General features: G+C 38.2%; 1 protein-coding gene across 2 annotated transcripts in view; it reads right to left on the reverse strand.

Annotated features, from left to right (window-relative positions):
* The window catches only part of tmem132e (transmembrane protein 132E), a 438602-nt gene that overhangs the window by 17077 nt on the left and 401253 nt on the right, over positions 1-20272 (reverse strand). For both annotated transcript variants that reach the window (XM_065284226.1, XM_065284225.1), the window contains exons 5-6: positions 14520-14663; positions 2366-2571 (exon numbers count right to left, since the gene is read on the reverse strand). In XM_065284226.1, the coding sequence (XP_065140298.1) occupies positions 2366-2571; positions 14520-14663 (350 nt within the window). The remainder of the gene's footprint in view (positions 1-2365; positions 2572-14519; positions 14664-20272) is intronic.

Below are 20272 nucleotides of genomic sequence, written 5' to 3' on the forward strand. Positions count from 1 at the left end.
GGCGCTGTGGAGCATCATGGACCTGCGACAAGGGCAATCCAGGTTCGATTCCCCATAAGCAATTTTTTTATATAAACTTTAACCAAGCAACCACCCTTACAACTGGCTTGTAAAAGTGAGCTACGCGATCTTTTGGCGTTTGAAAAAATAAAAGCCATGGAATTATATTCTTATGACATGCTGGAAGGCACACGTTGTGACCTAAAGAGTTGTCTTCTTTTCCTTTGCAACAGTGCTGCGGCGCTTGTGGCCTCTAGGGGCGCCAGACGTGAAAAATACATGTCTGGCACCCCCTAGTGGCCAGAAAGTTCCGCGGTGTGCCTTTAAATTTGATATTTTGGTCTAAAAACTAGACTTATTTTCTTGGATCGTTTTGCTCATCAAGAAAAAGCATCTTAATTTAAGAATATTTAGACATTTTTACTGAAAACAAGTATACTAAAAAAAATACTAAGAATTTTTTTTCTTGATAACAAGTCTAGTTTTTAGACCAAAATATAAAAAAGTGATTTTGTGCATAAAACAAGCAAAAAAAATCTCCCAATGGGCTAAGCAAATTTTTCGAGAATTTTTCTTGAAATTAGTGTTTAAGAAAAATGATCAAGATTTTTTTGCTTACCCCATTGTCAGATTTTTTGCTTGTTTTATGCACAAAATCACTTACATTTTATATTTCTGGGTATCTTGGATATCTTATTTTCTTGGGTCGTTTTGCTCATCAAGAAAAAGCATCTTTATTTAAGAATTTTTAGATATTTTTACTGAAAGCAAGACAAAAATACTAAGAATTCTTTTTTCTTGAAAATATATATTTTTTTGCAGTGCATTCCGCAACTTTTTAAAACCGGAAGTATTGCCCTATGGCAAGCTGCTGCATGTCCGTGTCTGTTTTAAAGATCGCTCTGGATGGGATCTCTATGAAAAGTCCGTCACAAAAATGGAATTATTTTTGCTTTTTGTTCAAAATATGGTGTTTTTGCAAAAACCTACCCATATTCAAAAGCTGATTGCAAAAGAACCACTAAAGGTAGGATGAAACAGTTTTTTTGTTTGAAAGCAGAGGGTCTGTTCTTTCATTTGGTATATTGTATGTCTATTTATTTAAAGAAGAACATTTTCTGGAAGGCATTAAACTTTGGTGAAAATCATGAAAAACGCTGGCTGGCAACTTTTTTTAAAAACGCTGGCGGTGAAAGAGTTAATACAAGCAAAAACAAAACAACTGCGAACAGGGTAAGAAAAAAAAATTCCTTAAACATTCAATTCAAGAAAAATTTATTTAAAATGGCCATTCCCCAAAGTCAGATTCATTCAAATTCACTTAGATTTTATATTTTTTGTCTAAAAACTAGAGTTATTTTCTTAGGTCATTTTGATACATCTTGATTTAAGAATTTTCACATCCAAATATGAGTTTGTGTACGCTGGCGGGCGGACTTGCATGCAGGGGTTAAGGCTCGTCATCCTCCACCCATCCTCGGGAATCTTTTCTTTTTCTTGTTACATTGGCGGGTGTCGTTTGAGTGATATGGTACAGATATACTGCCGTCTGCTTTACCGGATGTGAATGTAGCAAATATCAAATAAGCCAATGTGGGATTTTTTATAGAAAGACAAAAAGTACGGGAGAAATACAGGAAATTATTTAAACAGGATGATGGCGGAAAAATACGAGAGAATCCCGGGAAAAACGGGAGGGTTGACAGGTATGCAAATGTCTCCATACAGTTTCAGAAGAGATCTCAACAACAGTGCTTATCATACTCTTAGTGCATTTAAACAATTGTTTCTATTTGTATTTCACCTTAGCAATTTCAGAAAAATTTGAAACATCTGAAAAAGAGCAACTATATAAATGCAATATAATTTTCTCCTATATTGGATTAGCAAAATCAGATCATATTACCATTTAAATGGTCCAATTTAATGATCTTAATTTGAGATTTACATTAAATAAAGAACGAGCCCTGCTATGGGAGCCATAATGACACCGGTAAGCATCCCGAATATTCTACATCATAATTCACTCTGGAGAGGTTCCTCATGAAAAATGTCTTTGCTGAGGGATGTTCTGCCAAGCACTGCGTGACAACGTTACTGCTTCAATTTGTCAAAATCACAGCAAATGGGCAGCATGAAGAATAGCGTATGGAAAGACATCAGCTCTATACAGTAGCTTCACTGTAACTAACAAAGTCCTTAGCAGCCTAACATAAACGTTTGTAACAACTCCACTAATTAAACTAACAATCCAAACAAACAAGCATCAATTAAATTCAAAGAAGAATTAGAAGTGCAACCGGTATAAAAAGTATGGAAAACAGCAGTTACATATTTGGTAGCTCGGGTAAATGTTGCATCTTACCTGCGGTCGGGGAGGATGGGCACCCTCCAGCCCTTGATAAAGCTCAGCCTGTTGTCTGAGAGCTCCACTTTAAGGGGCAGTTTAGGTACCCATACAGTAAGCTCAAGAGGTGCACTGAGATGCTCGTAGCTGAAAATCACTCTGGCGTTCATGGATCCTCGAGTCTCTTTCCCGTTTACGAACACATAGTCGCAATTCATGGACACCTGTTGAGAGCAGAAACAGATGCAGGGTTTGACCGAGTGCACTGTGATCCGTGAAGAGTCTACACAATACAGTCTCAACATTTCTTTAACTGTGACTGCAAGTGGATGTGAGTTGAAAGTAGGGCTGTCAATCAAACAAAAACGTTTAAAAAAAAAATTCAGTTTACATTTATGCATTTTGGAGATGATTTTATCCCAAGCAACAAAAGCTTAAAACAAAAATGTATCAGCATGTGTGTTCCCTGTGAATCAAACCAATACCGTTTGTGCTGCCAATGCAGTGCTCTACCAATTGAGCTACAGAAACTAATAAAATTATTAATTAACACACTTATAATAATTATAAGTGTGTTTACTTGGACAGAATGAGCAGATAACAATAAAAAAATCTGCTTATTATAGAAACCGGTTTTCATGCGTTACATGCAAATCAATGAACCGTCTATGCAGAAAACTGGGTTTACATGGAATTTGGAGATTTGGCAGATACTATAGTACACTGTTAAACCTAAAAGTTAACTCAACTCAAACCATTTAAGTAAACCGGTTGCATTAGATTTAAAACGCATACATTTGAGTACTGTGAACGAAACAAATTGAGTCAAATGCAGTTATGCACTTATATTTAAGTTCACAGTACTTAAATTTATGTGTTTTAAAACTTAAATGGTCTAATGCAACCGGTTTACTTAAATGGTTTGAGTTAAGTTTACTGTTAGGTTTTACAGTGTACAGTACATATAGTCATATAAAAAGCCGACTGGAAATATGTCTTAAGGTATACTGTTGTAACTCATCTCGTGTCTGCAGAACCTGTAAATATAGTTTTATTTTCGCAGTTTCTCTGTCAACTGCTTGAGTCGAGCGCAGACTTTTATGCTTTACTTTGCGCTTACTTACTAGAGACATGCGTACAAAACAGCAAGAAAGTCGGTTAAGGTGTTTAGGGCGCACTCACATTATCCCAACCAAACCAAACCATGCCTGGGCGCGATTGCCACCCCTCCCTACTCCCCCAGGTGCACGCACTCACACTGTACTTCTTATCGATCCGAGTCCGGGCGCGCTTTCGTCATTAAGATGCGATTGTTTTGAAAAAGCAGGAAGTAAAGCGCTCTCTTAACACTGGAACCCACCGTAATGATAAGTCTGTGTTTTTTTATCCGGAGTCGTTTGGTGCGCGATTACAGACAGCCCTCTCACATGTCATCATATTGCTTAGTTGATCTGTCACGTGCGCAGCTCGGACATTCACGTAACCCCGCTGCGCGCATCAAAAGGTTTTTACGGATGCAGATGAAGGTGAGTGGTCGCACAACTGACGTCTTCACCTTTTGAATCGCGCTCAGGCGCGATTGCGCTCACACCACAGCCTTCCGCGCCTGAGCCCAAGTGAACCGCGCTCCGGCCCACCTCTGCAACCCGGCCATGGCGCGATTAAACAATCCGCGCCCGGGCGCGGAACGAAGCGATCACACTAGTCAAACAAACCAGGCTTTGGGGGTCAAACGCGCCCGAGCGCGGTTTGGTTTGGATAATGTGAGTGCGCCCTTACATGCAGCACAAAATCTAAATCGCAAAAATTACCTGTGCTTATTATTTTTTGCATATGTGTTTATGGGCTTTCCCCAATAAAAGAAAACCATTTTACGTATTTATATGACTCCACACATTATCAGTATATTAAACATTATCGGCATAACACTGTGAATGTAAACGCACTCAATGTTTGCCGAGATACAGACTCCAAATAAAGATAATTCACAGATTAGTACAAATTTAAACACATTTACTTAATAAATCACTATACTATATTAATTATGTACTGCCTGTTTTCTGTCAGCATGGTTCCAGCCTTATCTCACAGAAATACGTACGTATTTTACAAGTTTGTTAATTCAGATGAAATCGTACAAAGTAAATTGTATAAAAAAACATGCAATTATTAGAAGAAAAAACAATAATGAAACCACACCCCTAACCCCAATGTCATGGGGCAAAAGCAAATTGTACAAAAACGCATTAATGTAGTCGTGTAATTGAATATAAATTAGCCACCTACGTAGGAAAAAATTTGCACAACCTGCTATGAGATTGCGTTGTTACTGAATAGAATACTTTCAGTTTATACTCATTCTGTACTGCCTGTTTTCCGTCAGCGTGGTTCCAGCCTGATCTCACAAAAAAACGTACGTATTTTACAGGTTTGCTAATTCATATGAATTAGTATGAAAGAAAAACATGCAATTATTACAAGAAAAAAAAAAAAAAAATGAAACCCTAACCCAAATGTCACGGGGCAAAAGCAAATTGTACAAAAACGCATGGATGTGGTCGCATAAATGAATAAGAATTAGACACCTACGTAAAATACGTAAAATAGTTACGCATTATTTTGCTCAGTTTTGCGTGACATTGTCACGTATTTCCACCATATTACGTGCCCCTGCCACGACTTTCTTTTCCGTGACAGTTTCACGTATTGGTTACTCAACTGTTTTTCCTATTTTCTTACAATTGTCGCTTCGGTTTGGGGTTAGAACAACTTTCTGTTACATAAAATGACATCCTTACCCAAACCCAACTCTAACCCTAACATCAGGCGATGATAGTTTAAAAAGCAAACGAAAAAATTGTATAAACCAATACTTTAAGTGACATCCTAACGCAAACAGCAAATCTAACCCCAAACCGAAGCAACAATTGTTTAAAAATAGGAAAAACAGTTGAGTTGCAATGTCACGCAAAACTGAGCAAAATAATGCGTGACTATTTCACGGTTGGTGGTTTCCGTCACCATGGTTCCATCCTGATCTCACAAAAATACGTCTGAATTGTTGATTAATTCATATGAATTTGTACAAAGTAAATTGTAGAAAAACATGCAATTATTAGAAAAAAACAATAATAAAAACAAATTGTAAAGCAAATCGAACACAAACGTATGAATGTGGTCAAATACATGAATATGTACGTATTGCTATGAGATTGCGTTGTTACCAAATAGAATCACTTTCAGTCTATACTCATTCTGTACTGCCTGTTATCTGTCAGCGTGGTTCCAGCCTGATCTCACAGAAATACGTATGTATTTTACAGTTTGCTAATTCATATGAATTCGTACGAAGTAATTGTAGAAAAACATACGATTATTATGAAAAAATTTAACAATTATGAAAACCCCACCCTACCCTAACATCACAGGTGAAAGCAAATTGCACAAAAATGTATGAATGTGATCATAAATGAATATGAATTAGCCACCTATGTAGGAAAAATATGCCATTAGATTGCGTTGTTACTAATTTCCAAAAAAACATTCTGTGCTGCCTGTTTTCAGTCGATTCGTCAAAGTATTTCTCTTAATTGTACCTTAATCACCTAAACTGAAAAATGAAAGTAATATACAGTCATTTTCATTTCAGCGTGCACCAAAGAGAGTTAAGCAGCATTTCGTCTTGCTTTGGCAAACAAATACTCGCATATATCTTGTAAATAAAGATAAACAACGAGAGATCTCTTTACTAGAAACATGTTTCCTAAAATAACACCCCTTAGGAATTGCATCTGACAGGTTTTATCATGAGGCTTTGTTTTTTTCCCAAAGCATGCAATTGTTATTCTGTGCATTTTGCACAAACAAGAACACAAGTGAATGCACTAATACACATATTCAGATTTTAAAATCTCTTGGAAATTTCTTTATTATCGCAGAGATTATAACCAAAATTCTGTTTTTATCTTATTCCTTCAGACTTCTTATATACACAGCAGTCTTTAAAAATAAATTATTAACTGTAATAGATAGTCTAAGCTTCGTTTTGGGATCGCATCTATGATTTATCTAGGGGTCCGAGGCAGCTGACACAGTAATCAGAGAACCTAATCTTCCTCAAATGGAGGTCGGGAGTTGCAGTCTGGAGATTCATCATAGCGAGGGATATCTGTGTAATAAAATATGTAGGTCTCGAAGACAGCCCTCGGTCCTACACATACCATCAATACAGGGAATTGATCAGAGGAGATGACTCTCTCTCTTTGTAGCCTTTAGGAAAACTCAGCCTGGGTCACTTCATGCTTTTCATGAAGAGACTGTTATTCATATTCTATGATTCATTTTCTTCTTGACATAGCAGCGGAGAGGGGAGACGCGAACTGAGCTTTTCGTGTTTAAATGAAAAATTTCATGGCTTGAATCTTGATCTAAGGAATTAGGCGACTGCAGTCCACCTTTATTCTCGACAAGCAAGACTAGATTTAATAGTAACAGACTCAAATAAATAGAGGTGACACCTCTTGAGGCACCAAGTTGTGAATATTGAGTTCTTGTAGCTCAATTGGTAGAGCATTGTGCTAGCAGCTTAAAGGCCACAAGCCTTGAAAGCACTGAAAGTCACTTAGGATTAAAGTGCCTGCCAAATGCATAAACTCTTAAAAATAAGAGAAGAACCATTTTTGGTTCCCCAAAGAACCATAAAGTCAAAGTTTGCCATTAGATACCTAAATCCAGTGTTTCTCAACTCCAGTCCTCGGCCCCCTCTCCCAGAAAATTTTGGGCCCTGTCCCAAATGGAACACCCGGACTTGTAGACCTCCTAAAAGTCCACAGTTTGATGACATCATGTAGTGCAGACCTAAGGGACCCTTGATGCGAGTCCAAGAGGACGCACCGGAGTCTTATGTTGGCCCTGTCCCAAATGGCACACTCCGGACTTGTGGTCCTCCTCAGAGTCCACACTTTGATGACATCATGTAGTGCAGACTTTAGGGACCCTTGATGCGAGTCCACGTGGGTGCACCGGAGTCGTATTTTGGGACAGACCCGAGCGTCACACCGGAAATAGGTAGAGAAGTTACCTGTCAGTGTTAACTCCTCCCTTCCGTCGTCTGATTGGTCTGATTGCTCTTTCGCAAGGGCTTCTGGATTGGTAAAGTGCGCGAAGCCTGCTGCAGTGTGGGCTTCTCTGAAGACCGCATCAAGGGGGCAAAGGAGGCGCTGATGAGCACACTTCAAAGCGTAAAAATGACAGATGAGACACCATACGGACTCGTAGACTAAGCGAGCACACGCAATTTAAGGCCACGAGACCGAAAGTCCACATGAAGTGCGCCATTTGGGACAGGGCCTTTGATACAGACTCGAGCGTCACGCCGGAAATAGGAAGAGAAGTTACCCGTCAGTGTGAACTCCTCCCTTCTGTCGTCTGATTGGTCTGATTGTCTTTCGCAAGGACTTCTGGGTTGGTAAAGTGCACGAAGCCTGCTGCAGTCAAGGGTGCAAAAGGGGCACTGATGAGCACACTTCGAACATAAAAATTACAGATGGGACACCCTAGGGAATCATAGACTAAGCGAGCGGGCGCAATATAAGGCCACAAGACCGAAAGTCCACATGAATTGCGCCATTTGGGACAAGGCCTTAGATGTCTCCATATATAAAACACCTGATTCAGGTCATCAGCTTTTTAGTTTGTTAAAGGGGACAGAGAATAAAAAAACATTTTTACCTTGTCTTTGTTGAATAATGGTAGTCTACCCGCATTCACAAACATACAAAAAGTGCTTGACATGCTTAACATCTCAGTCTCAGAGAAATTCCTCTTTTAGAAATGTCAGCCAGAAAACAGCCCAATCTGAAAAACTGATGCTTATGACATCACAGGCATCTCCCTGCCCCTCCACTTTAAAATAATTGGCTGCATTTTTTGAGTGGCAGCAAAGTCAGCCAATCAGTAATGAGATTGCAAGTTAAGCCAGTAGGGGGAGCCAAATAGGTTCAAAACCACTTGTTTAAAATCCCCCACCCTAATAGAGCTATCTGAGAGAGGTTTTTAGGAAGCTTTTAAGGCATTACAGACCCAAACAAAAAATTATTTGTCTACATGTCACATCACAGAACAAGGATAAATACCCCGTTCAATCATTCTATGTCAACTTTAATTAAGGAAAAGTTTCAAACATTTTGGAAGAAGCCTAATGAGTGGAATCAGTTGTTTCATATAAGGAGACATCTAAAACATTCTGGAAGCGGGGACCAGAGGACTGGAGTTGAGAACCAATGCCTTAATCCATGACAAATTGTTTGAGATTGGGGGGGCTTTACAGCTGTAGGAATTACACGCTTCACCTTTAAATTTTGAGCTGCCTAAATTGCCTGCTAGGTTTCAACAGCACTCCATGGTCTCTTAACTGTATTCCTGCTGTGCCACTTGTGTTGATGTGAACTCATTCTTGACCCATTTGCTCCTGGGGCTTCTAATAAACGTGGCCGGATAAATCTGAGTCAAAAGCATTTAAGGACCGTGGGCGTCACCGGTTAGCAGTGGGCGGCTGAAAGTACTTTTATGTGCCTGCCTGCGGTCAGCGTGCCAAGAATTACTGATCTGTCCTGGCACCTTGCGTGGTTTCAGAGGAGTGGCGGGGCGAGGTCAGAATAGTGCCGCCCATTGAGAGACCCTCAGCCTCAACGCCCACCAGCTGTGTTTAATCCAACAAGCGTCCCGTAACCCTCCACTGTCCATTGTCAGATGCACTGAAATGTTTACACTTAACAAAAGTAAAATAATTTGCTGTACTTTAAAATCCCATAATTCACAAATTTCCTAAACTATGCAATGGCCTGATATTTGCTGTATATGCTACCGTGTTGCTAAGATGTGATGTGGGACTTTTTTGCAGCATCTGTGAATTGGAAACAACGGCTCAGTCCAAAGCTCATTCCTTCTTTTTGAACCTACGGTAGCCGCCACAGGACAAACATGTCATCATGTGAGACAACGTAGTGACAAAACGCACTCTAGAAGTGCTAAAATACGTTAAACATCAGCTACCCACTGATCCACCCTTAACATTAGTCAAATCGTAGGCTTTATATTTAGTGTCAAATATACAGTATTTAGACATTTAAGAGAACACTGTCTGAAAAAAAAAACAAAAAAATAGCTGTCCCTAGAGACAGTACCCCTTTAACTCTTCCCCTGCCGGCGTTTTTAAAGGCAGGGTCGCTCAAATTGTTAGAAATGTAAGTGCCATGGAAAATACTTAAAGCTCTATAATATTTTGTTTGATGTCTGTATATGCACAAATTTCTGTGAGCTGTGCACACTGTGCCCCCTTAAAAAACATTGGTGCATGAGGCCCCTGTTAGTAGCTCAAATTTACATATCTGTTGGTAAATAGTACATATAACGGTACTGACACAGTGCAGAAAATGCTAAAAAACATGTAGGGGTGCGCAGGGCAAAAACTAACGCGGGGTTAGTTGTAACACGGACTCTTTCATTGTTGCACAGGGTTGAGCATTTTATTTTTCAGGTATTTTTTCACGCTGCCAAAAGACGATCTCCTGTAAATTATTGGAAATGTATAATGTTTTTCCAGAGAGTTATCGATGAACGAGTGTTTTGGTGGCATGTAAGTCAATTTTTTCATCATATGTTTTTTTTTCGGATTCTAAGTTGGGTGTGTAAGATATCAAATCCAATGCTATGTCATATTAATCAGTGTCTTGTTGACTAAAACATAGCATCGTTTTGAAATATGTCTGCAGCTCTTAGCAACTTTTTTGGTGGGCTTGAAAATATTTTGACCCAGCGGGGTTAATTGTAAAGCTGTGTTACAACTAAAGGGCGATTTATAGTCGTAGCCTGTGCGTAGCCTGACGCCCCCTCGCAAAAATGTTAACAGCGCGTCAGATCTACGTGGAGCGCAAGCGCTGTGATTGGTCCACCAGAACCCCTCCCGTCAGGTAAAAAAAAACTGTGTCATAGGTATTTCCATTTGTGACGGTGAAACAAAGATGAGCCAAGTTGAGGAGTGATTTAACTCAAACTGAATCAAAAGTCGCTGTTTATTTACTTCCAACATTGCTGGTCTTCTCAAATTATACACAACAAGTTGCTGTTTCTTTTACGTTGTGGGTTAACTTGCCAAGCTTCTTCTTCTCTGACGGTCGCGCTGCTACTGTGGTTACACGCGTGGATACTGCCCACCAGCGGTCGCGCGTGTGTTTGCACGTCGACGCGTACGACGACGCAAAAGTATAAATGAAAATCGACGCGGAACCTACGCCGTAGCTGCTACGCCGTAGGACCTACGCACGACTATAACGAGCCCTTAACCCCTCAGCACTTACGATATGAAAACCGCTAATGTTAGCGTAATTCTTGCCGTTGTTTTAAATAGGCTACACACGAATGATTGCTGGCTGCCGACAAAATAAATGTGCCTGTCTTATCAAAAATCGTGTGTCAGATTTATTTTTGTTCATATCTTTAATATTGATTGAATATTACGTCACGTCAAAGATTGAAATCATAATTAAATAAATGGCTAAAATCAGACTTTGATGCTCATTATCTCAGAATGATTTTAAAACTGTAGTATGGTTATTACAGACTGGGTTACATATAAAACATTTTTTTTCATAATTGTGCTGCTTTTTTCTCACATATTTAGACATTTGTATCTATTTATAATTGAACTATTGTTAGAAAAGGGCTGGATGAACGAATACAGTGTGGATACCTGTCTATTATAGACAGATATATAAACAATATCCACTTCAAATATATAAACAAAATAGTATTGAAATATTTGCCTGCAAACTTAATTTTTAGCAAGTGTTACAACTAACCCCCTGCCTGTTACCATGAACCCCACCTATGGGGTAAGTTGTAACGTTTGCACTTCTGTCACGTTTGGTGTAATTGTCCAAGAATTGTAAGTACTAGAAACAAACTTCAAATGTTCATTTGTAGCAGAGATGTGTGTGTTGCTTGTGTAAAAATATAATTAATTAAACTCAAATATTTTTTGAATGACTGAGCCAAAACCAAAAAGCGTTAGGTTATTATACTTCACTTAAATTATAACTCAACTGCATTTATATAGAAGTAAAACTGAGTAATAAATAAGTTCTTTTTTTCATACAGGGCAATATGTGTGTTTTTGTGTTGGTAATATATGCAATGTTAATTCTGGTAAGGGGAATGTTTGGTCTCAGATGGCCACTGTGACTACCAGAGCCTAGAGATGTACGATCGACTGGGACGGACTGTTTACAGTTTCCTGCTCACAAACACAAAGCTCCACAGGGTCTCATCATTCAGCCCACACTATTGTTAAAAGAAATGTTCGGCTGAAAATTAAAATTGAGGCTGTTATAGTAGCCAGATGTTTATCAGTACCAGGGACACATTTGGTTGGATTTTATTATGTGCTAAATGTGATAGAGAGGGGAATGTGCAACAGACGTCTTTGTAAGCTAATGTAAACTATTTTTATTGTTATTTTTATGACCGATAAAAGGAGGCTTCTAACAAAAATAAATGCGGTATGTTATTTCAAATCTGATTTCACATGTGTATTTCATCACCATAGGAAATCAAATGAAATCGCTTATTTTTAACATTATGCAAGGACAGATTGTGTGTCTATGAACACAAATAAGTACCATTATACAAAAGGTACAAATCTTACAGACTTATATACACTGTCGCTGGGGTGGTTCCCCTTAAAGGTTCATTTTGTACAACACATTGAAATGTTGTACTTTCTGGGGTAAAATATTATACTCCAAGGACCTATTGTGAACCTAAGGACCAATTATGTACCAGTTAAATGTTATCAACTGTATCTACTGTAACAATAGGTAAAGGTACAAAACGTACTCACCCCTGCGACATAAAAGGTACAGTTTTGTACCCGTTTTCTGGCAGTGTACAAGACGATACCATCAAATTAAAATCAGAACCCGAAAATATGATATTAAAATGCATCTATCATATGATGTCACTGTCACATGCATCTAGCATATGATGTCATTGTCACAGTCATGCATGCACCCATCCTTCATGGTGACCCTGTCTGTCCTAAAGTAAAAGCTTGTGCTCCAGGGAAAAAAGCACTGTTACAACAGATACTCGAGACTACCTTTTGAATAAGATGTTACTGGAGCCTGTAACCTTTGTCTTCCGTGTGACGCTTTTTTTCGGCACAGCGCCGAGCGTTTTATTGAACTGTCAGGACTCATGTTGTCTCAGCTTGAAGGGCTCATCTTGAATTAGCCTCCAAAGTTCAATGGCCCGGGTGGCCGAGCAAACCCACACAATAACACCAGAGCTAATGCTTTGCCCGGGCTTTGCAGCACACACGTTTATTTTGAATCTTAAAACAGATAAACAATGCGTGCCCTCTGGCCCCATCTCAGATAGCTTACAGATCTCAATCTCCGCAGACGGACACTCCCAGGAATTGTATTATTTCTCTAGGTTTTAGATACAGTTTTACAGTTGAATTGGATTTCGTCGTGCCACAAAACAGAAGAAAATGATTGTGGAAATGATTGGAGAAGGTTTCTGGTCTGTATTTACGAGCCTTCAGGAAAAACAACGGTCCCCTTGCGCCAACGCCGAGACGTAAATTAAAATAGCAGACAGGTTCCCTCTAAGCTAGCGATTTCTTGAATTGAAGCACAATGAAAGATGAACGTTTCTGTTCAAGTCCTTCCGCATAACCATTGATTTTAGACAAATATGTTTTTTGATCATAACAAACAAAGTTAGCATTTAGCCTAGCCCCATTTTTGTGAAGGAATTTTGTTATAGATTAGATTTAGAACGATTATCAAAACATACACAGAGTTTAAACATTTTTATAAATTGGGTAAGTGGATAATCGCCATCTAGTGAATAATCACGGTATTACAGATTAAAATCAATCAGGAACATGATTTTTATGCAAATTATTTCTTTGAATTGACGAGATAACTCGTCAATGGCGAGGAAAGACTTAAAGTAAAACTACACTGTTTTTTTTTATTCAGTGCGTGCACTTAATCTTTGTACAGCGCGTTGTGAATGTGTTAGCATTTAGCCTAGCCCCATTCATTCCTTAGGATCCAAACAGGGATGATTTAGAAGCCACCAAACACTTCCATGTTTTCCCTATTTAAAGACTGTTACATGAGTAGTTACACGAGTAAGTTTGGTGGCACAAAATCAAACATGGCGATTTTTTAAGCAAACTATATTGTATGGCGGAAAAGCACTTAGTTTGCAGCACTTCGGCCTCGGCACGCAGTAACATCATCGCAAAACCTTTCATCGATATTACCGTGCCCAAGGTCAAAGTGCTGCAAACTATGTCCTCTTCTGATAGTTCTCATTTTCTATCCGCTTAAAAAAGTGTTTGGTGGCTTCTAAATTTATCCCTGTTTGGATCCTTAGGAATGAATGGGGCTAGGCTAAATGCTAACACATTAACAACGCGCTGTACAAAGATTAAGTGCACGCATTGAAAAAGTTAGGTATGTATTAATTTGTCTATGATGAGGTAAAAACATAGTACAAATTTTGAAAAACGGTGGTGTTGTCCTTTAAATAGTTCACTATCTACATAATGAATGTATTGTCTTTACATAAATGGTGGTTGAATGGTCCGCTAAAGAGAAAAAGATTTTTCTCGGCAATTCCTAGAATCCAATTCACAAGCCTTGTGGTTAAGTTGAAATGAGAAATTCATTCCTGTATTTAATTCAATTGCCCCCCTGAGTCCAGACTCTATTTACTGATCCTCTGGATGCCCAAGTCATTTCACTTAGTCTTATAATAAGAGCCTCCATGCCCAACTGCGCTGCTTTCACTGGGACTCTTCATTTGGAAATATTAAACACAAGTCAAGTGCACGCTCGCTGCTACCGAGCGGATATAGAGATGTCGTACTGCTCGACGCTAAATACTTTTGATGAACTGTCTGAGATTGAAAAGCCAATGATCCCTTTAGGGGATCAGGAAGGCTATGGCCACAGGAGCATATATGAACTTCACTCAAATGAGGTTTTGATGGTCATTTTATGTTCTCCTAAGTGATTTTTCTACAATTCATTATACATTTCGAGGATTTTTAAGGCCTGCTTGAGTGGACCTATCGGCGTTGGCCGTGAAATACCTTGACAATTTCCTCGTTGAATGACTTGCACTGCACAAAGGATGAGACGTCGGTGACTGCTCCGTTCATCTCTATGGAAACCACCTTGACCGGGATAGCCACGGTTCGGCCAGTAAGAACCGCTGTGTTGATGATCTCAGTGTCCTAGAGAAAAAAGAGAGAGAGAGAGAGAGATGAGTCAGTAGGTTAGTACAAGTTCACTGCACAAAGAGTCTGAATGTTCAGAAAGGCCCTGAAGTCAGTTTGTGTAGTATAAAGTCAGTGTATACATATAAGCCTTATGAAGTTGAAAGCCATGTTTTTGTCCTCTCAAAGATAAATGTCCAAACAGGACAAGGACTGGTTGACTGATTTAAAAGCTTTTTTAGACCCCTGAACTCAAACATGCCCATTTAAAGGCACAATATGTAGGATTTCACCACTAGAGGCCCCCTTTTTAAAAACAATAACAAAAGTGAAGCTTAAAGGTGATGATGTTACTACAGGCCGAGGTCGAAGCGCTGCAAACTAAGTTCTCTTCCGCCATAAAATATAGTTCTCATTTCTTATCTGCTTAAAAAATCGCCACGTTTTATTTTGTGTCACCATACTTACTCATGTTAATACTCATGTAACAGTCTTTAAATAGGGAAAACATGGAAGTGCACACATTCACGACGCGCTGTCCTTTAACTCTTAGCCCGCCATTGACGACTTATCTAGTCTATTTAGAGAAAACATTTGCATAAAAAAACATGCTCCTGATGAATTTTAATGTTAATCTGTAATACCGCAATTATCCACTAGATGCACTCACACAATTTGTAAAAAACTGAAGCAAAAAAAAAGTATTTATTAATTTTTAACTCTTTGTATGTTTTCATAATCGTTCCAAACTGATCTCTAACAAAATTTTCTTCACAAAAATGCAATTATTTCAGCTTTTTGCAAAAAATAAAGTTTATAAGCAGAATTTTTATTACAAAATTTTTTTATATGTTTGTTTAATGTTTGTTTGAAAGCAGAGAGTCTGTTCTTTCATTTGATATATTTGTATGTTTATATATTTTTAGAATACATTTTTCCTGGAAGGCATTTTGTGAAACTTTTATGAAAATCACAAAAAAATGCTTGCGGGCAACTTAAAAAAAAAAGGCTGGCGGGGAATGAGTTAAAAAATAAAGGTGCTATCTATGGTTCTTTGCAGTGATGCTATATACTTTTAGTGATGCTGTATACGTTTATTTTCAAGAGTGTAGGCCGCCAAGTAAGTCACGGCTGCCAATGCCGCCCACTTAAAACAATTACAAGCACAACACCCCCAACTGAAATGAAAAAAAAAGACTATAGACTGCAGTCTGATTCATGTAGCTAAGAGGGTGTTGAAGTTAAAAACTGGGAATTTTTTCTGCTTCCATCTTTTATTTAAGTGCAGTAATAGAAAGCTCATAGCAAAACTGTTGCAAACATGTAAACATGTTTTTATGAACACTATTAACCACAATATAGAGTAGACAGTCAACAAAAAGGTGTATAAATATGTTCATGAGAAACTCAACAAGAAAACAACACATCCTTTACATTTTGTGGAGTTGGACAATGACAATTAATGAAGCCATCAGTGAATTCCCATACCAGGCACGTGCACAGATAGGGCTCAACCTGTGCAGAACACATGCCCTTTTTGTCCTTACACTCCAAAGTGCCCTTTTTTGGAGGTGTTTTATTATTATTATTATTTTATATATATAAATTAATGCTATTGTTAAACATTTACCTCTGTCTGTGTGTTTTACAAATATATTTATCAAGTAAAATTATTAAAAAACTAAATATTTTTGGATCCGCTCAAACTGTCTGTCAAACCTCTTAACTCCGCCCCCTGAGTGCAGCGAGCTGAAGTTCCACAGCAGTCAGAGGCAGCTGAACGTCTTGCAACGGTAAATAAGTATCTTGTTGTTTGAGTACAATGCTGTCTCATTACGAAAGAAACACTAGTATGTATATAACGGCGCATGTTTTATAAATTTGAGCAGAGCCGAATTATCCATAGACGGGATTGGTCGAGTGGGCAATCAGGGGGCACTAAGAGCTCCAAACTGCGACCAAATTGAGTTTTTGACAAAGCGCGAGCAGTTTTTAAACAAGTGTTCACCCATGTGAAGGGCACCCGTGACAACAATACGGAATGCACGGTCGGGTTTTTACCGCTTTTTTTGCATGACGCGTCTCAATCGTTAAAATCGTTAAAATGTCTAGCCTACATTAACACCAAAAACATATCAGATTAGAAAGGTCTTAGACATCAGATGCCCAGTTGGGAAAACTGGATAGAGACGAAAAACGTGTAAAGGATACAAGTATGTACATTTTATTGCCCTGTCACTCATTATAGTATGCAATCTGGATATAATTTATTGTATATGCATGTATCTTATGCATTGAATTAGTCAAGGGAGTTGTATGATTGTTGTATGATTATTTGGTTCATAACTTTTTATTCTAAAAAACTGCATAGAGTTAAGTCTATTTAGTATTTAGTATATTTATTAGTAATGCAGTTATTTGCACCTTCAAAAGACCAAGGTTCCTGGTCCTCAGCACAGTTTTTGCCAGGTAGGCAGAGATACATGTTGAATATGCTAATGGTATGGCTATAGTATAGTATAATCTCCTATTTTGATCTTTAATCTCCTATTTCCCCTCTTCTCAATCACATATCAATCACACAAACATGTTAACCAAATAATAAAAATGAGCTTATAAAACAAACAGAATACCTTTTTTTTCTTCAAACATATTTTAATGTAACTTTATGTAAGCAGAGGAAAAAATTAAAATTTATATATTCTACAATTAAATAAGAGCGAGTTCACAAGAGCACTTCACAAACACATGACTACAAATAGGCCTAATACAGACAAACACCCAGGATGTAAATTGTTAAAGCCAACTTAAAAGGGCAGATATCGTTTGCACTGTATAATGCCAAGCTATCATAAAATGTCATTTTTCATTCATTAATAGTGATTTTTTTCAATCATTAATAGCGAATAAATATAAAGCTATTAAGATGATTATTAAGTGATATTTATTTGGAGGGGGTGCCCTTTTTCAGTTTCAGCACATGCCCCTCAAAAGGTCTGTGCATGGCCCTGTCCCATACAACTTCTGTAGCAGATCTACGGCACACCAACTATGGATTAACTTTTAAAATACTGCTTCCTCAGCTTAGTAATTTAAAGTTTTCCTGTTGGATGACACATGCAAATAAATCTATGCTTTCAATTACACTTCAAAGCCGGATCCAATTAAAGAGCACATCGGCTCCACAATTGCTTTCCAGCAAAAATCTATTCATTATTTTGGTCAGAACTGCTGCAGGGATGTTGCACAACTAACTGTAAATTATTTCCCTTGTGGCCCTCAGGAAAAAAGGAAAGATTATTTAGCCAGCATTCCCCAATGCTTCAATCAAAACTGCATATTCGAGGGAAAATAATTGTCAAAAAAATTCATTTTTTGTGACGATATCAGTATGAAGTATAAATGATTAACTGATTTTTACTCAATCTGTATTACAACTTATTGAAGCAAAATATCTAAAACACAACTGTCTCTTTGTTCTCATTTTCATCAAACGGAGAAGTCACAGCATGAGAAGGGTCATAAACATTCGACTCAAATTCACAAATTATAATCTATTTAATATCTGGCCATGGAGCAAATGAGTTATTAGCTCAGAATTAAAGCACATACTCCCAGCTGAATTGAGCTTCTTCATCATTTTTATTTAAAAGTGCATTAGTTGCTTTCCTGTATGCAGTGTTTAAATGGTCTTGGGTACTTGTACGAAGAAATAAAATTCCTTATGGGCCATGCAAAAGCTTTCGTTCTGCAGCTGACCGGTTGAATTCTTAACCTGACGTCTCCTGCATATGCAAGGTAAACTTTAAAGGTCAACGATACGTTTATAGAATTTAATTCATTCGATTTATGTTCAGAAAACCTTTTGTGCATCACTTGCTGCTGCCATTTCTGCTACAGAAAGCAAAAAGCTAAAAAGCTAAACAGATGGCGGCGGACACATTGGGACTCATAGCAAAGGGAATCTCATTTAGATCTGGTTTTATTGTAGATAAATAATAACTAAGAACAGAAGAGACTACAGCAATGAAATGAAGTCTCCCTTAGAGAGAAAAAAAAAACATGAATTTCACATTTACCCAAGTGATCCCGTGTGATGTGAAATTCATGTGGATCTTCTTTAAGGACCAAGAAACAGTTTGTATCTCTTGTCCCTTGCAGAAAGAGTGCAGTGATGGTATCAGATGGTTTACTATTTCAATACATGGCATGGTAATGAATGATCAACATATTTACATGCTTCTTAAATTAACCAGTCAGTGGCTGTGGGCGGGGCTTTATCAGTGTGACATCATATTAACAAGAGAATCAAAACAGCATGTCTAATGAGACTGCTTTAGTGTAGCCTCTTATGGAACGGCTGAAATTCCACAAGGGGGCGCATTTGTTCCTCAGACGTTGCACAATAAACATGACATCCGAATATATTCATTATAAATCATGAATGAAAAGTGAGATTCGAACGAATGTCTGTTAGTGAACTTATTGTATACACTATTTATATCGTAATTCGGTCAGAAACTTCAAGATTGTGAGATGAACAAATCGTTTTGGATTAAAAGGCTTGGATATTCCATTTCCTTGGACTTTTGGGGATTTATGAACAATTTGTTTTGGACAATTTCACCGAAGCGGATAAAGGAAAGATTTTGAAGGTAAGTAAATATCCTAAATCGGCGCCGCCCGGTTCAGGTAACTAACAACTAGATTACAGTTTTATGACTGCTAAAAATCATATTATGCTTTCTGTGTGCGCTTATTGGAATCCCGAAAGTCTAAGCTTTACAACGATGTGCCGCATGACCGTATATTTTGAAGATTTAATGCTTCAAAGTTACAATGACGTAATGCAGCCTCACGTGCAAGGGGGGGGGTGTGCCGTGTACGGCACAGTGTTCCTTATCAGGTTAATAAGGATAAAAAATGGCTTGGTGGATTTTTTTTAATTGTAGGTTTGTTGTGTTCACACTGCCAACACACACGTATGTCCAAACACCTTGTAAAGTGGATTTTGCATAATAGGTGCAAAAAAATACAAATGGTAACGTTTTACATTTACTATTTTTAGTAATAAAAATAACACTTCCACTGCCCATATCACCACCCTGATATTGTTTAGTGACACAGCATTGTTGTGTATGTCATAGAAAAAGCAACGTGGAGTATAGTTTGTGTGTCAACGCAGAATTTACAGTGACAAACAGCAGGAGTGGAGCGATCTTGTGATGAGTGAAACAGGCGGCTCAGATGGATACAGACAGGGCCAGCCGTAAATAACAGCGAGGTGGCTTTTGCGAGCCATTAAACACTTCACACGAAGTCACAGCAAGGTAAACCTGGCCTTCTTATCACACACAATAGGAAACAAGAGACGCAGCCTGTTTGATATAAGACACCGTTGAGGTGAGAGACTGCACTTAACATTTTTTTCCTAAGCAATTTACAGGTGCACTGCACTACGAATACACAGCCGGCTTAACAGCAGGAAATTCATTTTTGATTTAAACAAGGATACATGCACTAGCATAAGTGTCTTGCTATTAAAGCCCCAATGAAATCAAAACAGACAATGCATATTTTTGATGTAATATTGTGAATAAGTGTTTATTATAAACAATTTATCTGTG

Source organism: Paramisgurnus dabryanus, chromosome 5 (assembly GCF_030506205.2).
Source record: "Paramisgurnus dabryanus chromosome 5, PD_genome_1.1, whole genome shotgun sequence".
In the NCBI taxonomy this organism is placed as follows: Eukaryota; Metazoa; Chordata; class Actinopteri; order Cypriniformes; family Cobitidae; genus Paramisgurnus; species Paramisgurnus dabryanus.